This window comes from Morus notabilis, unplaced genomic scaffold, assembly GCF_000414095.1.
Source record: "Morus notabilis unplaced genomic scaffold, ASM41409v2 Scaffold352, whole genome shotgun sequence".
NCBI lineage: Eukaryota > Viridiplantae > Streptophyta > Magnoliopsida > Rosales > Moraceae > Morus > Morus notabilis.
In genome coordinates, this window is record NW_010367325.1 from 194,596 (window position 1) to 211,139 (window position 16,544).

The following is a 16,544-nucleotide window of genomic DNA, read 5'->3' on the forward strand; positions in this document are numbered from 1 at the left end:
GCCTAATGGAAGCTGGAGAACATGCGTCGACTTTAGCGATCTCAACAAAGCCTACCCGAAGGATGACTTTCCACTCCCTCGAGTAGACCAGATGGTCGACGCCACAGCAGGACATGAAATGCTGAGTTTTATGGATGCTTACTCCGGGTACAACCAGATCCCCATGCATCCAGCCGACGAGGAGCACACATCCTTCATAACCGACAGGGGCCTCTACTGCTACAAGGTAATGCCTTTTGGCATAAAGAATGTAGGGGCTACCTACCAAAGGCTCGTGAATAAGATGTTCGCTCGACAGCTTGGCAAATCAATGGAGGTCTACGTCGATGATATGCTTGTGAAAAGTGCCAGGGCCAACCAACACATCGACCATCTGGGTGAAATGTTTGGTGTATTAAGAAAATACCACATGAAACTAAATCCCTAAAAATGCGCCTTTGGAGTTGGGTCAAGGAAATTCCTTGGTTTCATGGTCAGCAACCGGGGGTTAGAAGCTAACCCTGAAAAGATTAAAGCCCTGTAGGATATGCGGTCTCCAACTAAACCAAAAGAGGTGCAAAGGTTGACAGGATGCGTCGCCGCCCTAAACAGATTTATATCAAAAGCGATAGACAAGTGCGTCCCCTTCTTCGATGCTTTGAAAGGGAGTAGGCGTTTTGAGTGGACACCGCAATGTGAAGAGGCCTTCCAGAAATTGAAGGAGCATTTGGGCAAGCCCTCAATCCTGTCAAAGCCCAACCCCGATGAGGAGCTTAGCCTATACCTCTCCGTGTCCCAACACGCCGTAAGCTCCGTGCTAATAAGAGAAGAAGAAAGGGTACAGTTGCCAATTTACTATGTGAGCAAAAGACTCCTCAACGCTGAGTCAAGATATATCGAAATGGAACGCTTGGCCCTTGCCCTGATGGTAGCTTCAAGGAAGCTTCGGTAATATTTCCAATCTCACAAAATACGGGTTCTCACAAACCACCCGTTGAGACAGGTGCTACAAAAACTTGAAACCTCTGGTCGACTTCTCAAATGGTCGGTAGAGTTAAGCCAGTTCGACATTAAGTATGTACCAAGAACAGCGATCTAGGGCCAAGCGCTAGCCAATTTTCTAGCCGAGTTCTCCCATAGACTGGCTCCCGCCACGCCAGAAGATGTCGAGAATACATAATGGAAGCTCTACGTGGATGGAGCGTTGAACGATAACGGGTCAGGAGCCGGCGTCTTGTTGATCAGCCCAGAAGGCCACAAGATTACCTCGGTGGTTCGATTCAAATTGAAGGCATCGAATAATGAGGCGGAATACGAGGCGCTAATTGCGGGGTTGCGATTGGCCTGTCACTTAAAGATCGAGAGGCTCAGCATCTTCAGCGACTCTCAATTGGTCATCGGACAAGTGAAAGAAGAATACCAAGTGCACGGTGAGAAAATGGGTGCGTACTTAAGAAAGGTGAAGGAATAACTCGTCAAGTTTAAAAACTATGAGATACTTTAGATAACACGAGCCGAAAACACAAACGCCGATGCTCTAGCAAAGCTAGCATCTTCAAAAGATTTCGACGCACTAGGGGTCGTTCCTATTGAAGAATTGGAACGGCCGACCATTGAGGAAATAAATAAGGCACTAATAATCCAAACAGGTGAAAATTGGATGACGCCACTCATCCAATACCTAATGGATGCACAATTGCCAAACAATAAAGATGAAGCCAGACGGATCAGGTATAGAGCTGCCAGATACTTATTGTACGACGGTTTGCTTTACCGACGAGGCTATTCAACACCTCTACAGCGGTGCCTGGATGATGACGAAGGCCAGATGGTCCTCTAAAAAATCCATGAAGGAGTCTGCGAAAATCATACTGGGGGGCAGTCTTTAGCTCTTAAGGTTTTGAGGCAAGGATACTACTGGCCCACGCTAAAAAAGGATGCTTTCCAATACGCTCGACGTTGTGATAAGTGCCAAAGATGGGGGGTTGACCTAATTGGGCCATTACACCTTGCACTTGGAGGCTTTAAATTTGCCATCGTCGTAGTAGACTACTATACAAAGTGGGCAAAGGCAAAGGCTCTGACTACAACCATGGAAGCAGCCTGCACCAACTTCATGTGGAGTAACATTGTGTGCAGGTTCGGGGTTCCCCACTCAATAGTATCCGACAACTGGAAACAGTTCGACAATGCCTCAACACGCAGATTCTACGACAGCCTGGGCATTCAAAAAGACTTCTCGGTGCTGATCCATCCACAATCTAATGGGCAAGTTGAGGCAGTCAATAAAATATTGAAGTATACCCTAAAAAAGAAACTCAACGATCTAAAAGGGAAATGGGCCGAGGAACTCCCCAAGGTCTTATGGGCATACAGAATGACAAGCCGAACTACTATGGGTGAAACACCCTTCTCCATGGCGTATGGCGTCGAGGCCGTACTCCCTGTAAAAATTGAAATGCCAACCTCTAAGAACTGTCATCCACAACGACGATGATAACACAGAAGGCATGAATGGAGAACTCGACTTGTTGGAAGAAAAGAGGCTCGACTCCCAATTACGTCTCGCTGCCTATCAGCAAAGAGCAACATGATATTACAACAAGAAAGTTTGACAAAGAAGGTTCGTCCCAGGAAACCTAGTATTGAAAAGGGTAATGCAGAGCACAAAACCCAAAAATACCAGTCCCCTAGGCCCAACTTGGGAAGGACCTTACTGCATAAGGGAAGTGTTGCATCCTGGTACCTACATTTTGGAAAGCCTCGACGGCAAGAGAATTCAACACCCATGGAATGCAGAATAGCTAAGGCTGTACTACCAAGAGTGTATGTAATTCCTACACATCCCAATTGTACATTCTTTACAGTTTAAATAAATTGATATGTTTTCAGAAGGAAAGGAATTCACCCCTTAATAACATGTCTGCTTAAAAAACTAAGGTATATTAAACAGACATGGGGGGCAGAGGTCCACGGATCGCTAAAAAATGACACGACGACCCCAAGGGGTGAAATCAGTGTCGACTCCTCCAAGGAGGAGAGGTGAACACTTAGCAAGATTCTAAGGAATTTTCTAAGACAAAAACCCCAAGGGGTGAAATCAGCGTCGACTCCTCCAAGGAGAAGAGGCGAACACTTAGCAAGATTCTAAGGAATTTTTTAAGACAAAAACCCCAAGGGGTGAAATCAACGTCGACTCCTCCAAGGAGGAGAGGTGAACACTTAGCAAAATTCTAAGGAATTTTCTAAAAACAAACGACCCCAAGGGGTAAAGTCAACAACGACTCCTTCAAGAAGGAGAGGCGAATGCATAGTAACAATGAGCAAGGTATGAAATCTACTATCTTTTTAGAAAACACAAATGAAATAAAAAAGAGGTCGAATCCAATGTCATATAAGTTACAAGCAGCAATAAGTAAAAAAAAAAAAAAAAAAAAAAAGGAAGAAGAAAAAATAAAATCTCCAGGCCTCGCCGCCAGCCGCCGAGTCATCACCATCACCAGGCGGGGAAGAGTTGTCATCACTAGCAGGAGGAGGAGCATTATAAAGGAAGCTTAAATCCCACTCAGGATGCTCTTATTTTATCAAATCGATGATTTGTTGACCAGCAGAATGAAAATCCTTGGTACGAATGTCGATGAGCTCCGGAGAAGCCTTGAACTCCTCAATAATCTCTGCATGCTTGGCATCAAATGTTGCTACAACCTCAGCTTCAGCTTCCTTCTTCCCCTCAGCTTTCTTATCAGCAAAACATCTCTTCACCGCTTCAATTGCTTCGGCCAACTTCGCCTCATATATGTCTGCCTGCTTTGTAAGGTCTGCAACTGCAGCAGTTAGCCTAGCTAGTTCACCTTCCAAACTTTTCAGTTGGGCCACGGCCACATCTCTCTCCTAGATGGCATTCGTGCACTGAGTCTTAGCATCGTCGAGAAGAGAGTTAAGCTTGGCCTCTACACTGTCCATCTCCATATCACGCTCCTCAACCTTAACTAGGTCGAGAAGGTTGAGAATGGTGAGGATTAGGCCCTAAAAAATTGGAGGTCAGAAAATAAAAATACAAACATTGAAATCAATAAAAATAAAAGGCAGCTCGATCGAGTTTTACGTGAATTTGGAAAGAGATATGCTTCCGCTGACGATCAACCAAAGAAGATTAAGTGGCAGCAATCCAGTGCGGCTCAAGAAAATACTCATATAGAGCCTGGAAGACAAGGGAGAAGCGAGGGGGAAGTTTCAGCATCGCCCCAATCTCGGCGTCGGAGATATCCGGGACTTAGAAATTGGAATCCATGATTTTTGCCCCCAGGATAAGCACGCGTTCCCTCGGCGCCGGAGGAACATTAACATCGGGAATGGGGACCGTCGGTGTCCAAGTTTTTGCCACTGGCGTCTTCTCTTTATGCTTCTTTTTCAGCGCAGGATCCACCTTCAACACCGAAGGGCCCTTTGTGGTCTTCTTTTTTCTCAGCGCTTGAGAAGAAGAACTAGCTTTCTCCTTTCCCTTAGACGGGGGTTGTTGGCTCGGCAGGGGCTGCTAACTTGGCCCAGACTGCTGACTGCCAGGAAGTTGGATCCTCAAAGATGCCATATCTACGGAAATGATGAGATAAAAATATAGTCGACGTTTGGATAGACAAATGCCAGTATAAGAAAGGTGTCAGGATCAGGGGTTTACCTTCGTCGCTTAAATGCAAAATATTCACGGACAACGTCAAGGTTAGTAGGGTCTGGGAGATCAAGAATTAACCTAGCGCCTCGAAGATTGGCCTTGGTCCGGAAGGTGTCGATGTGGCGAACCTCAGACGGGAACGAGAAGGCATTTTCAATCCTCGCCAAACTATTTCCAATGAACTTCGGCTGGTCTTGACCGACTGGAGGATAAAAAGACTATCAACGTATAAAAAAGAAGGAAGAAGAAAAGTAAGGTAAAAGAAAGATAATCAAAATCTCACCCATGTTCCCAAACGACGCCTGCACCTTCCTTCGGCGGGGCAAACGGTCATCGAGATGAAAATTAAAAGCCCCGCGTATCATAAAAAACATGGGTTTCAACCCATGTGACAACAAGGGAATACCCAGTATTAGCTTGCCAAATCAGGGCTATGATCTCCCATGTCCACTCAAAAAGTACTACCCCTCAAACTTGGTGACATGACATAGTCTGTACATAAATCTAAACTCATCCAGAGAAAGATCCATGTCAAACTACTGGCTCCACAAAATCCAGGAGCCGGCGAAGCAGTACCAGAAATTTGGCACTAATTGGGCAAGGGAAATGCCATAGAAGTGGCAGTAATCCTTTACAAAGGGATAAACCGGAAGGGTTATCCCCGCTGTGATGGCTCTGGTGTAGACAAGGAGGTATCCGGTCGGAGGCATTCTAGTCCTAAAATGCATGTCCGGGAGGAGGTATTCGAGCCACCTCCCATCAATGCATCCTTCCTTCATCGCTCGGATAATGTCCTTATTCCGGACCCTCGACGCCACAACATCGGCTGTAAAGAAGGGCCTGTCTGGGTTACCGCTCGTAGTAGCCAGGGGGGCATCCACCAGCGAGGCAGCCACCCCGCTTACATTGCCCCCCCGTGAAGGGAATTCGGTCAACCACTTCATCTAACATTTGTTCTACACTACCAAACTCACAACCAAAATCGTCGCCTAGTCCATACATGGCCTCGGCGTCTTCTACTTCCCTCAGCAAGGAGTCAACGCTTGAAGAGGAAGAAGACCATGAAATCTCCACCACAGAAGGGGAGTCTGGATGGACGACAGAGGGATCCTCTCGACGGGGGGAGTTTTGGGCCATTATTCTGGTGATTAAAAAGACAAGGAACTGAGTTAAAACTCTAAAGTCGAGAGGAAGAAGAAAAAGACGACCATTCTAAACGACGACTGCTCAAACGCCTCGACATAACGTTGACCATTCATGTAAGAATGATAATGGCGAGTATTCATGGTGGCCCAAGTTCACCAGAACTCAGGAACCAGAAGCGTACAGACAACCACAAAGTCAGGAAAAGAATTATCCTATGCGGACAACCACAAAGTCACGAAGTAAGTCTCTCTAACCTCTACATTTTGCATATTTACACATGCATATGAGTTAATAGGGAAAACCCGTAAAGAAGCGATACAAGCAAAGGGTGGTAAGGCTTACCAGTAGGAAGGATTCCGGGCAAAGTCTAGAACTAAGACAGCTTCGCGACACGCCAAGCAGCACAAAGAATGCGAGTCGGGGTTTACGGGGAAGAATTCCGGCAGAGCAAACGGCAGTTCAACAAAAACGAAATATGTTTGTGCTTGAGAAAAATGGTCTCGGTTCAGAAAGGTATTTAAGGGGAAGAAAATCCTTGACCCCTGACCGTCGGATGAAATTCATAGAATCCAATGGCAAGGGAATCCCACCTAGATCTGACGATGACAGACGAAGGCGGGAAAACGACAAGGCGCGATCCAAAGGCTCACATTCGTCCTTTCGAAATAAGGCCTCACGTCAGCATAGAGAAGTGACCGACGTGACGGTTGTGTTCCTCAAGAAAATCTGAAGCATCCAGACCATCATTAAGGACGAAGGCTCGGGACCGGTTTCCCACACCCGAAGCATGGAAGAATGACTGAACCTAAGCTTGAGGCTGTCTAAAAGAAACCCTCGACCTGGGGGGTAGCTATTGTGGGGGAAAATATGGAGGACACGTGGAAGAATGACAATATGACATGTGGCCTTAACTTCTCCTCGCAAAGTAACAACCCTTGACGTCTGGGACTCCCTTCCATTCCGTTGTGAAGACCCCAAGTAAAAAGTCCAACTTAGGGCGTCGATTTCATCTGGCGTCGACAGATCGTATTGTCGACCTTACAACATAAAAATCCCTCGTCATAGAATCGACCGCCAAGAAGGACAATTGGGCTAAACAACATTGGCGACGAAGGGAATACTCCTTGGGGGACAGCCTTACGTGGCAAGTTGCGTACAGTAATGGGGAATGTCTGCAACGCAGACATTAATTGCAAACCCTTAAACTGCCCCACGGGGGACAGAAAAGGGTTACAGGTACGCACAGAGCCGTAATAGGAGACTAATTGGCTGAGTGAACAGTACCCCAAGTGATTAGTGGGCTACTCCTGGGCCTAAAAAGGAAGAGCACTTGAGTGCTTCTACCTACAAAGGAAACCCACCCAGTGAAGGAAGCTCCAATATAAAAGAGGCAAAGCCCTATACAGAAAAGAGATTCACGTCCAAAAGAGAGCAAAAAGAGCAAGAGAGCAATTGATGTAAATTGTAATCACCTCAAAAGGAATATACAACCACAGTGGATGTAGCTCTGATTTTATAGAGTGAACCACTATAAAATCTCTTGTGTTCCTTTACTTTAAAGTATTATTCTTCCAAATTGCTCCTCCCTCTTAGATCGTCGAACACCTTTGGCACAAAACTATTACATATAACCTATATTAAAGCCGGTAATCCGACAAGAAACCTATTGGTAACCCGGCCTGTTTTTGTTGATGAAAATTCACCGTCAACACGTATAACCACAAAAATGGCTATTTACAAAAAAAAAAAGAAAAAAAAAAAAAAACACTCGCACACACGCACAAATGCTTATCATAGATGTATAGAGTACATCTTCTTCCTTCTTTTTTTTTTCTCCCCTTGGAATATTGAGTACATATTTAAGTAGTTAATAATCATGTAATATATATTGGTCTCTCTCTCCTCCACATCTTTTTTTTTTTTGGTTAAAAAGACTACGGTTCCGTTGGTGTTCTTGTTTTTATTATTTCTAGCAATGCACTAATAACAATATTTCTTTAATATTCTTGTATGTTATGACCATAACGGTAGCTGCTTTTCATGTGAATTAGGAAAATGGTAGAATAAATTTTCTACTGAACATTACGAACGTTACATGTATTTTTCAATGTCAATACAATATACTGATCTTCAGTTTCCTAGAAAATGTTCTGACTAAGACTTGTGTACTCAACCTTTCTAAGAGAGGAATTACGACAAATTGACTTAGTGTTGTCAAACGTGCCGTGCTGGGCCGGCACGACATGCTTGACCCCAGGCCCATTACGGGCCTGGGCCGTGCCTGGCATGGCCCTGCACAGTGCAGGGCTGTGCCTAGGCCGGGCCTGAGAAGAAAAGCTCAGGCCCGGTTCAGGCCCTTGGCCCTATTCCATAAGGGCTAGGGCCGGGCCTGGGCCCAGGCCCTTCACGGGCCGGCCTCGGCCTTTGTATTTTTTTTTAAATTTAATTTAAAAAAATATATCATATGACCCAAAAGATGTGATTTTATTGAATTGACGTAATAGGAGTACACATAAATGACTGTCTCATTAAAAACCTTGCTAAGTAAAATCCGTGGGGAGATCGGGACAAAACCTTAGTGAAGGAAAAATGAGTGCAGTAGTTAGGAATAGTAAATTACAAACCTAAGTGCTTCCAGAAGATTCTGTTATTTCTAAGTTAGAAAAATATTCTTGCATCGAATCATGTGTGTATTGTTGTTTTCATCTTCTGGCATCTTCCGAGTCTTTAACGTACATTAGTCCCTCCAAGATCTTTGGACGCATTCTGCTTCTCTTCTCGTCAAGAATTCAGTTGCTTGCTCTAAAAGCTTACTCCGATGCTACCTTTGACACTGGAGTTGTGAGAATGTCACGAGCTATTATGGACAATGTTGGAAAACGATCGGTCTTGCTCTTCCACCACTGTAAGATGTCTAGTTTGTCGTCATCGATTACAAAATTTGCTTCAAAATATTTGACTAGTTCCGTAGACGCTTGTGTTGAGGACGATCCTGACGTTTTCTCTTTCTTCTTCAAGAAACTCCACGACGATCCTTTAGGCTCCGAACTGGTAGTTGACGATGAAGTTCCCTGTTCTTTTTTACCTATGCTATATTTTGCTTCATACAAACTAAAAACTTTTTCTAACATTTTCTTAGCGTTAGTAATACTTAGTTGCATATCTATTTCTAAATTCTCTGCAATAGCAGTCATCAATGATTCAGTTCCATCTACTCCGCAGTTAGGATCTAAAATGGTTGCCAATGCATATAACATGGGACAACCTGACCAATAACTTTTAAATTTATTTTCCATTAAGTTAACTATATTTCCAAAAAGTTTTGTATCCCTATAATAAGAAAATGTTTCTGAAATATTAAATACTTGATGTAAAGCTAAATGTGTAGTAGGATAATCAACTCCAGAAAGTAATTCAGTAGCATTATAAAAAACTTCTAGAAATTTAAAAGAATACTCAGCAATCTGCCAATCAGGATCGAAAATTAAAATTTGATCGTTCTTACTGTTTACGTATGTTGTGATAAGCTGTGAATACGGGAGTGCTGCCTTCAACATTAAATATGTTGAATTCCACCTATGTCTCACGTCAGTTGGAAACTTTCTTGGGCGCATCTGGCTGTTCCTGCAAAATTGTTTGAATTCTTGGAGTCGAGCTCCAGAACTAGATATGAATGATAATGATTCTCTAATATTTGTAAGATTAACTGAGATATGTTCAATGCCTGCCTGAACTACTAAATTAATTATGTGACATGCACACCGTTGATGAAAAATTTCCCCTCCAAATGCTAGTTTCAAACTACGTTTAAACAGATTAATTACAGCTGTATTAGTTGACGCATTATCAAAAGTAATTGTTAAAACTTTATCTTCTATCCCATAAAACCCAAAAATTTCCATTATTGTATTAAAAATAGCTATTGCGTTATGAGGGTATGGACATAAATAAAAACTAATTATTCTTTTTTGTAAAACCCAATCGTCATCAACGTAGTGCGCTGTGACACATAAATATCCAGTTTTATTGAACCCTTCCCACAGATCAGAAGTGTAAGAGATAGTAGCATTAAAAGTTTTAAAATTATCAAAGAGATTGTCTCATTGCATAAAAAATTTTCATGCAATCAGAACGAGTTGTGTTTCTACTTACCCGTTTAAATTGTGGGCAAAAGGCTGTCTGGATGAATTCTTCGAACGAGGCATCATCTGCAAAAGAAAGAGGCAATTCGGCACTAGTTAGAAATTTAGCTAGTGCCTCACGAGCACATTGTGCATCGTATGTAAAATTTTGTAACCCCTGTGATGTGAGTGATAGTATTTGTTGGTGGGAGTCCACACTCCCACCTTGGTGCAACGGTAGACATACTTTCCAATGTCTATCCAGATGACTAGTACCCCCACCCTTTTTTATTAGAAAAGTACTTTTTACAATATTTACATACCGCACGAATTTCCATCTCACCTGTTTTTGGATTTGGTCGGGGCTCCTCGGTGAAATGCTGCCATGCCGGAGAAGTTCGCGGTCTTTTTCCTCTACTGCGTTCTCCAGCTTCCTCGTTATGTACTGAAGCATTATCCACCGGAGCATTTTCTGGTTCAGTGAGGGTGGGGTTGGGAGGCATCATTTCATCCTCATAAAATGCCTCATCACCAAGCTCAGGAAAAGCAGTGAAATCAGGGAAGTTTGGAGCGGCCATTTCTAGAAATTGATAGAATTTGATTGAACTTTGTAAATGAAAGAGCTAGAAAATGAATGAATGCGAGAGAAAAGCTTAGAATCAAAATCAAAGAGATAAGTTGAGAGATAGAATGAAAGTGAGATGAGAAGTTGAGAGTGAATTGTTGTGTGGGATTTATGGTGGAATTAAGGGGTATTTATAGGGGATTTTGGGGTGAATTTTTGGTTTTTTGCCGTTGGTCCCTTGACGGGCCCAACGTGCGGCACATGACGGGCCACCCGTTTGGCCCATCACGTGCCAAACGGGAGGCCCATCACGTGCCACCCGTTGGGCCTGCGAAGAGCCCCCTGGACCAAATGAAATGGGCTATTTCATGGGCCATTTCGCGGGCTTGGGCCGGGCCGAACGAGGGCTAAATCAGGGCTTGGGCTAGGCCGAACAAGGGCCGTGCCGCGGGCCTCCACGTGCTTAGGCCGTGCTTGGGCCGCGGGCTGAGAAGCTGAGACCCAGTCCTAGCCCATTACATGTGCCGTGCCGGCACAACCCGTAACAGTAGCAAACCGGGCCGTGCCGAATCAAACACTATTACGGGCTGGGCCGGGCCGTCCATGGACGGCTCGGCCCATTTGACATCTCTAAATTGACTCAACAAGTCACAAGATAGCTCCAAAAACCATTGAATGCGAAAATAAACAAAAGATTAGACCGTTATATGTGGACTAATTTTTCTTTTTTTAGATATGGGTGTTATGAACTATGTTTACCAGGGAAAAGAAAAAAAACTTATTAATTTGTTTGTCATAAAGTGGAAATTACATATAATTAGCTTGCTAGACTAGTTAATAAATGAGATGAAACACATAAAAGGAGATGGATAATATTAACAGACGGGACAAATAAGAAAAATTTTATTATTGTCTTGCAACACGTTTGGTTTGTTAGATTCCTTTCCTGTTAAATATCATATGTACGTACATATATAGCTTTTACGATCTTTTTCAAGAAGACCAGTGTTACGCCTCTTAAGGATTGATTTGCAATACTGCTATTTATTTTATGTGAAAATTTCAGTCATGTACACCCTTTTAAAGTCATCCTCAAAGTAAACTTTAAATAAATGTTTATTACTTTATAAAATTAGTCTCATTCAAGGATTACAAAAAAGCACATATATTTAAGAATTAAATTTATCAAAGGTCCCTGAACTTTTTTCTCTTTCTATAACTAGTCCCTCAACTATAAATTGCACCAACTTAAACCTTGAACTCTTTTAATGTCTCAAATTAAATCCCTTAGCTAATATTCCTTTAAATAATTGATGAAAAAAGTTAAGATATTAGTATTTAAGTTATAAAAAAATGAGTAAATACTCTTTCCCATCATTTCTTACAAGAAGGTACATTCAAAGTCCAAATCATTTCATAAAAAACTTCATACTTCTAAAAAATATTAATTTCATCAAGGTCCAAATCATTTCATACAAAAATTGATACTTCTAAAAAAATATCAATTTGATCATGAACAGGTTCATTTATTTTTGTTTATTATTGATGTCACGCCCCGAAGCCGGGGTTAGTGACGTGGAGGCTCATTTAGGAGTTAAACACAATTAAGAAAGTAATTAAACATTTATAATCATAATAATCAAAATTAAAAATAAAATATTAAAGAAATCTCCAAACGAGCTCCACTATTTAGCTGAAAATAAACGACAAGAAAGTTACGGGATCTACCCCACTCTCTGATTACAAAAGGTTAAAACTTGAGCCTCTAACATCATTCAGGGCTTCACCCATAGGATATGCAGTATTGTACATACATGAACACGTAAATAACATTATAGACATCAGCCACAGTCTAGAAATCCATAGTTCAAAGTTTACAGAATTTATAAATTCTTACATTTATATACAAAGATGATGATCACAATCCTCTCTTAATTGGACGGTAGCAACTAACTCAATTACTCTGCACTGCTCCTAGAGTCACATGGGAGGCGTTTAATATTTATAAAACAATAAAGAAAATGTGAGCGAAAGGCCCAGTAGGATGTATTTTGAAATAACTTTGATAAACAAGTAAATAAATGAATAAGCAAGTAAATAAATAAATGAATAAGTGAGTAAGACATTCAGTTCCAACACAACATCTAGAACCTCACATCCTTTTTCTCAAAAGAAATATAATTGAAAATCTCCGTATTACAGGCATCAGCAAGTAATTTATACTAAGATAAATTACTTACACAACCACAAGCACAAGCGTTATCACCCCCAGACCGGGTTTCCGGTTCTGCCCCCAAGGATACACTCTCCATATCCTATCTAGGCCATCAGCCAGTTTACTGATTCAGAAGATCTCTTATCTTAAGAAATCATTCATTAAACTCTCTGAAATCATTCATTATAATTCCAATAGCTAAAATCAACCTATGGTGTTAAAATACTTTTCTTTAGCAACCATGCCCTTTCTTTATAACATTTGCAATGCCAAAACTCTTTTAACATCAGGCTATCAAAGAAAGGGGTAAGAAATCCTACCTCGTAAGCACCAAACTTGTGGCTAGCATTGCACTATTCTGCCTTTCACTTCCTCAAAGCCTTCAATTCGACTCCTCAGCTAGCATTGATACAAAACAACACTTTGGGATTCAATTTTTATTCCTAAAGCAATTGAATCTCAATTATACACGTCGATTTCCTATTAGTGTGCCTTAATTTAATTACCGGTTTGATAAATCATTTCATGTTTCAAATCATCATTCCAAGGGTTTTAATCTTAAAACATGGATTAAAGATGCTAATCCATTCACTTTAGATCCCTAAATGAAGCTAATTTTGGTTCTCTTTTAAAATTTGGGTCAAAACAGGGTTTTCAAGTAAAACAAGGTCAACCCCCGTGTACACCGGTCAACCGGTGACAGAGATGTTTAACACCAGCGGTCGACTGGTGGTGTGCAATCCGGTCGACTGCATAAGTCGACCTGGTGGAGTGCAATCTGGTCGACCACATAGGTAGACCAGTGGCATCAGTGCAGGATGGCCAACACGGCCGATCCGAAGAGAATCATCACAAAACCTGCAATTTTGAGTTCAAATTTGAAATATTTCAAGGGGAAACAACCAAATCCAGGTTTTAGTTACTAAATCAAGTCCAAAGAACCAAAGATCCCCAATTTCTACCATGATTTTACTCAAAAACCATCAAAATCCATTTCGAACTAAAAATAAGATTTTTAATCCGAAAATTCAAGATTCAAGAGAGGTTTTTCAGAAATCTTACCTCAAATCCTTCTCTTGACATTGAAAACTTCTTGAAATTCTCCTTTGGTTCAAAATCCGGTTAATTTGGTGAAAATTTGAACGGGAGATAGAGAGGAACGAATGAAACGAGAGAGAGAGAGAGAGAGAGAGAGAGAGAGAGAGAGAGAGAGAGAGAAGTGCACGGGAAGGAGAAGGAAAAAGAAAGAAAAAGGAAAAGGAAAAGAAAAGAAAAGGGAAAGAAAAACAGGTGCCAAAATATTTAAAAAGACAGTCTAGTAAATGTGTCTACACATACTTCTGGGGTGAAAATGTAAATATTAGAAATATTTAAATCCCTTGGAAATATTTAAATTTACAAGTCAGAAACATTTATTAGTTAATTAAACCAGATTAGGCACACTAATAAATCTTAATTACCTTAATTAGTCTCGTTTAATTTCTCGTGGTGTTACAACTCCACCCCCCTTAAAGAATTTTGTCCTCAAAATTAGGACTTACCTCAAAGTAAAAACAGATGCAGGTACTGCTCCTGCATCATCATTTCAAGCTCCCATGTCACTTCCTCAACTCTATGGTGCTGCCATAAAACTTTCACTAATGTAGTCTCACAATGACGCAAACTCTTCATCTTCCGATTAAGAATCTGAAGTGGTGCTTCCTCGTATGTTGCGTCATACTGTATCAGAACGTCATTCCATTACACCACGGCTTCCGGATCAGGTTGACATTTACGAAGCATGGAGACATGGAACACATCGTGCATGTGAGATAGCTCAGGTGGTAAAGCCAGATGATACACTACTATACCAACTCATTGCACGATCGGGAATGGTCCAACGTACCTTGGCGCAAGTTTTCCCTTTACACTAAAATGAACAACTCCTTTGTGTGGGGAAATCTTCAATAAAATGAAGTTGCCTTCTTGGAGTTCCAAAGGTCTACGCCTTCTGTCAGCATAGCTCTTTTAACAACTTTGAGCCATTAACAATCGTTCCCGGATAAGAGTTATCTTCTCGTTATTCTCTCGAATCACTTATGGTCCAGTGGTAAGTCGATCTTTTGGTTCCAACCAACAAACATCTACAAGGTCGACCATAGAGAGCTTCTGATGCGTAATATTTTTGTATAATAAATTTCTGAAAGCGTACGGTGTCAAGTTTTGAGTATAGGGTGAGTGAGTATCGTCTCCACAGGGATTGGGTTTAGAATTGCCGTTAAATACCGCGATTATTGTAACTTAACTTTATCTAGGCAACAAAATAAGATGATGATTAAGAACTAAAACAAAATAAATATAAGAAAATAAAAATAAAGTATCTATACACAAATGGTCTAGGGACTTGATTTCGCTTTATTATTCCTACGCTCATCCTATTATGTAATCGCTAATCAATTTCGTTCAATTCATTAATCAAGGCTCTAATGTCATCTCGCAACCTCTCTCGAGTGCCTCACAAGAAATTGTATTTAAATACCCAAAACAATATCCCTATTCGAAATGAATATTTAAACACAAATTAAGCTTCACCTTTAGAATTAGAAAATAGGAATATTGATTGCCTCTCGGCCTCACAACGACCTAAATCTTAATTTGATTATCTAACCGTTGATCTCCTCTCGGTCTCACAACAACCTAGACTATGCTTCTCAAATCTAGATAAAGAACTCAATCTCTCTCGAGCATCAAATTGGTAATCTAAAAATCATCTAACTCCTTGGCCAAATAAATTAGAAGCATTAAGCATAGAAAAACATAAATGAATTGAAAATGAAATTAAATTAACAATCAACAAAATATTCAAAACATAGTTCAAATAAAACTACATCAAGTCCTAGATTTAATGTCTAGCTCAACATGGAAAAATAGATGAAAGAAGATAAAACTCAATATCCATTGAAGAGCTTCCAAGGACCTCCAAGATGAAGGATTTCGGCCTCCTTTTGATGTTTTCGTCAGATTTTCGGGCTCTCTTCTCAAAATGGCATCTCTTTCCTTTTATACTACAACATTTCGGAGCTAGGGCTTCATACGCGCGCTACAGCCTGCGTGAAAACATGCTGCGGCGCGCGTTTTTGGAAAAGGATCCCGCTGTTGCGGGCTAGGGCGCGCTGCAGCGCGCGGGGCTGCCTTCTGGGCGTGCTGCAGCACGCGTTCCTGCTCTGGACACGCGGGCGCGCGCTTGGGTGTGGGCGCGTGCCTGGATATGGGACGCGCGCGGCCGCGCCCCTGGATGTGGGGCGCACGCAGGCACGCCCCTGGCTGTGGGCGCGGGCGCGTAGCTGGTTCAGGCTTCACTTTGTTTTGCGCGTTGTAGCCCGCTTTCTTGCATTCCAAAGCCTCCTCTTTTGTGCCTTAAAATCCTCTTTCGCCTCCTCTTGGCATTGATTCACAAGTTGGGCAAATATTCTTCTTTTCTTCATGCAAAATCATCCAAGTTCGCATTTATTTATAATTCCTATAAAAGTAAACAAAAGACATTAAACTAACAAGACTGCTTGAAAACTTACAAATATTCAAGCTTAAAAGTATTTGATTTGTTGGTAAAAATACCCGTCATAAAATACTCCCAAACTCAAACATTTGCTTGTCCTCAAGCAAAAGAAAAGAAGGAAAAAGAAAACACAAATCAAGTACTAAGACACAAACAAAAAAGTGTGAGTTTTGTATCGAGTCAACAACTGTGCATGTATCTCCAAAGCCACATAATGCTCTAAGCTCAAAAGAAATGCAAACACTGAGATTATCTAGAATTTCAACATCAAGCATCAATTTCACTCCACTCAAGACTCTCAAAGTGTAAGTGTG

General features: G+C 41.5%; 1 protein-coding gene across 1 annotated transcript; it reads left to right on the forward strand.

Moving 5' to 3' along the window:
- Nucleotides 1-526: 526 nt before the first annotated feature.
- On the forward strand, nucleotides 527-2,476 carry LOC112094323. Its single transcript, XM_024174924.1, has 4 exons — nucleotides 527-907; nucleotides 1,166-1,438; nucleotides 1,484-1,810; nucleotides 1,862-2,476. Exons 1-4 carry the CDS (start codon nucleotides 527-529, stop codon nucleotides 2,474-2,476), a joined length of 1,596 nt encoding a protein of 531 aa, XP_024030692.1.
- The last annotated feature ends 14,068 nt before the right edge of the window (nucleotides 2,477-16,544 follow it).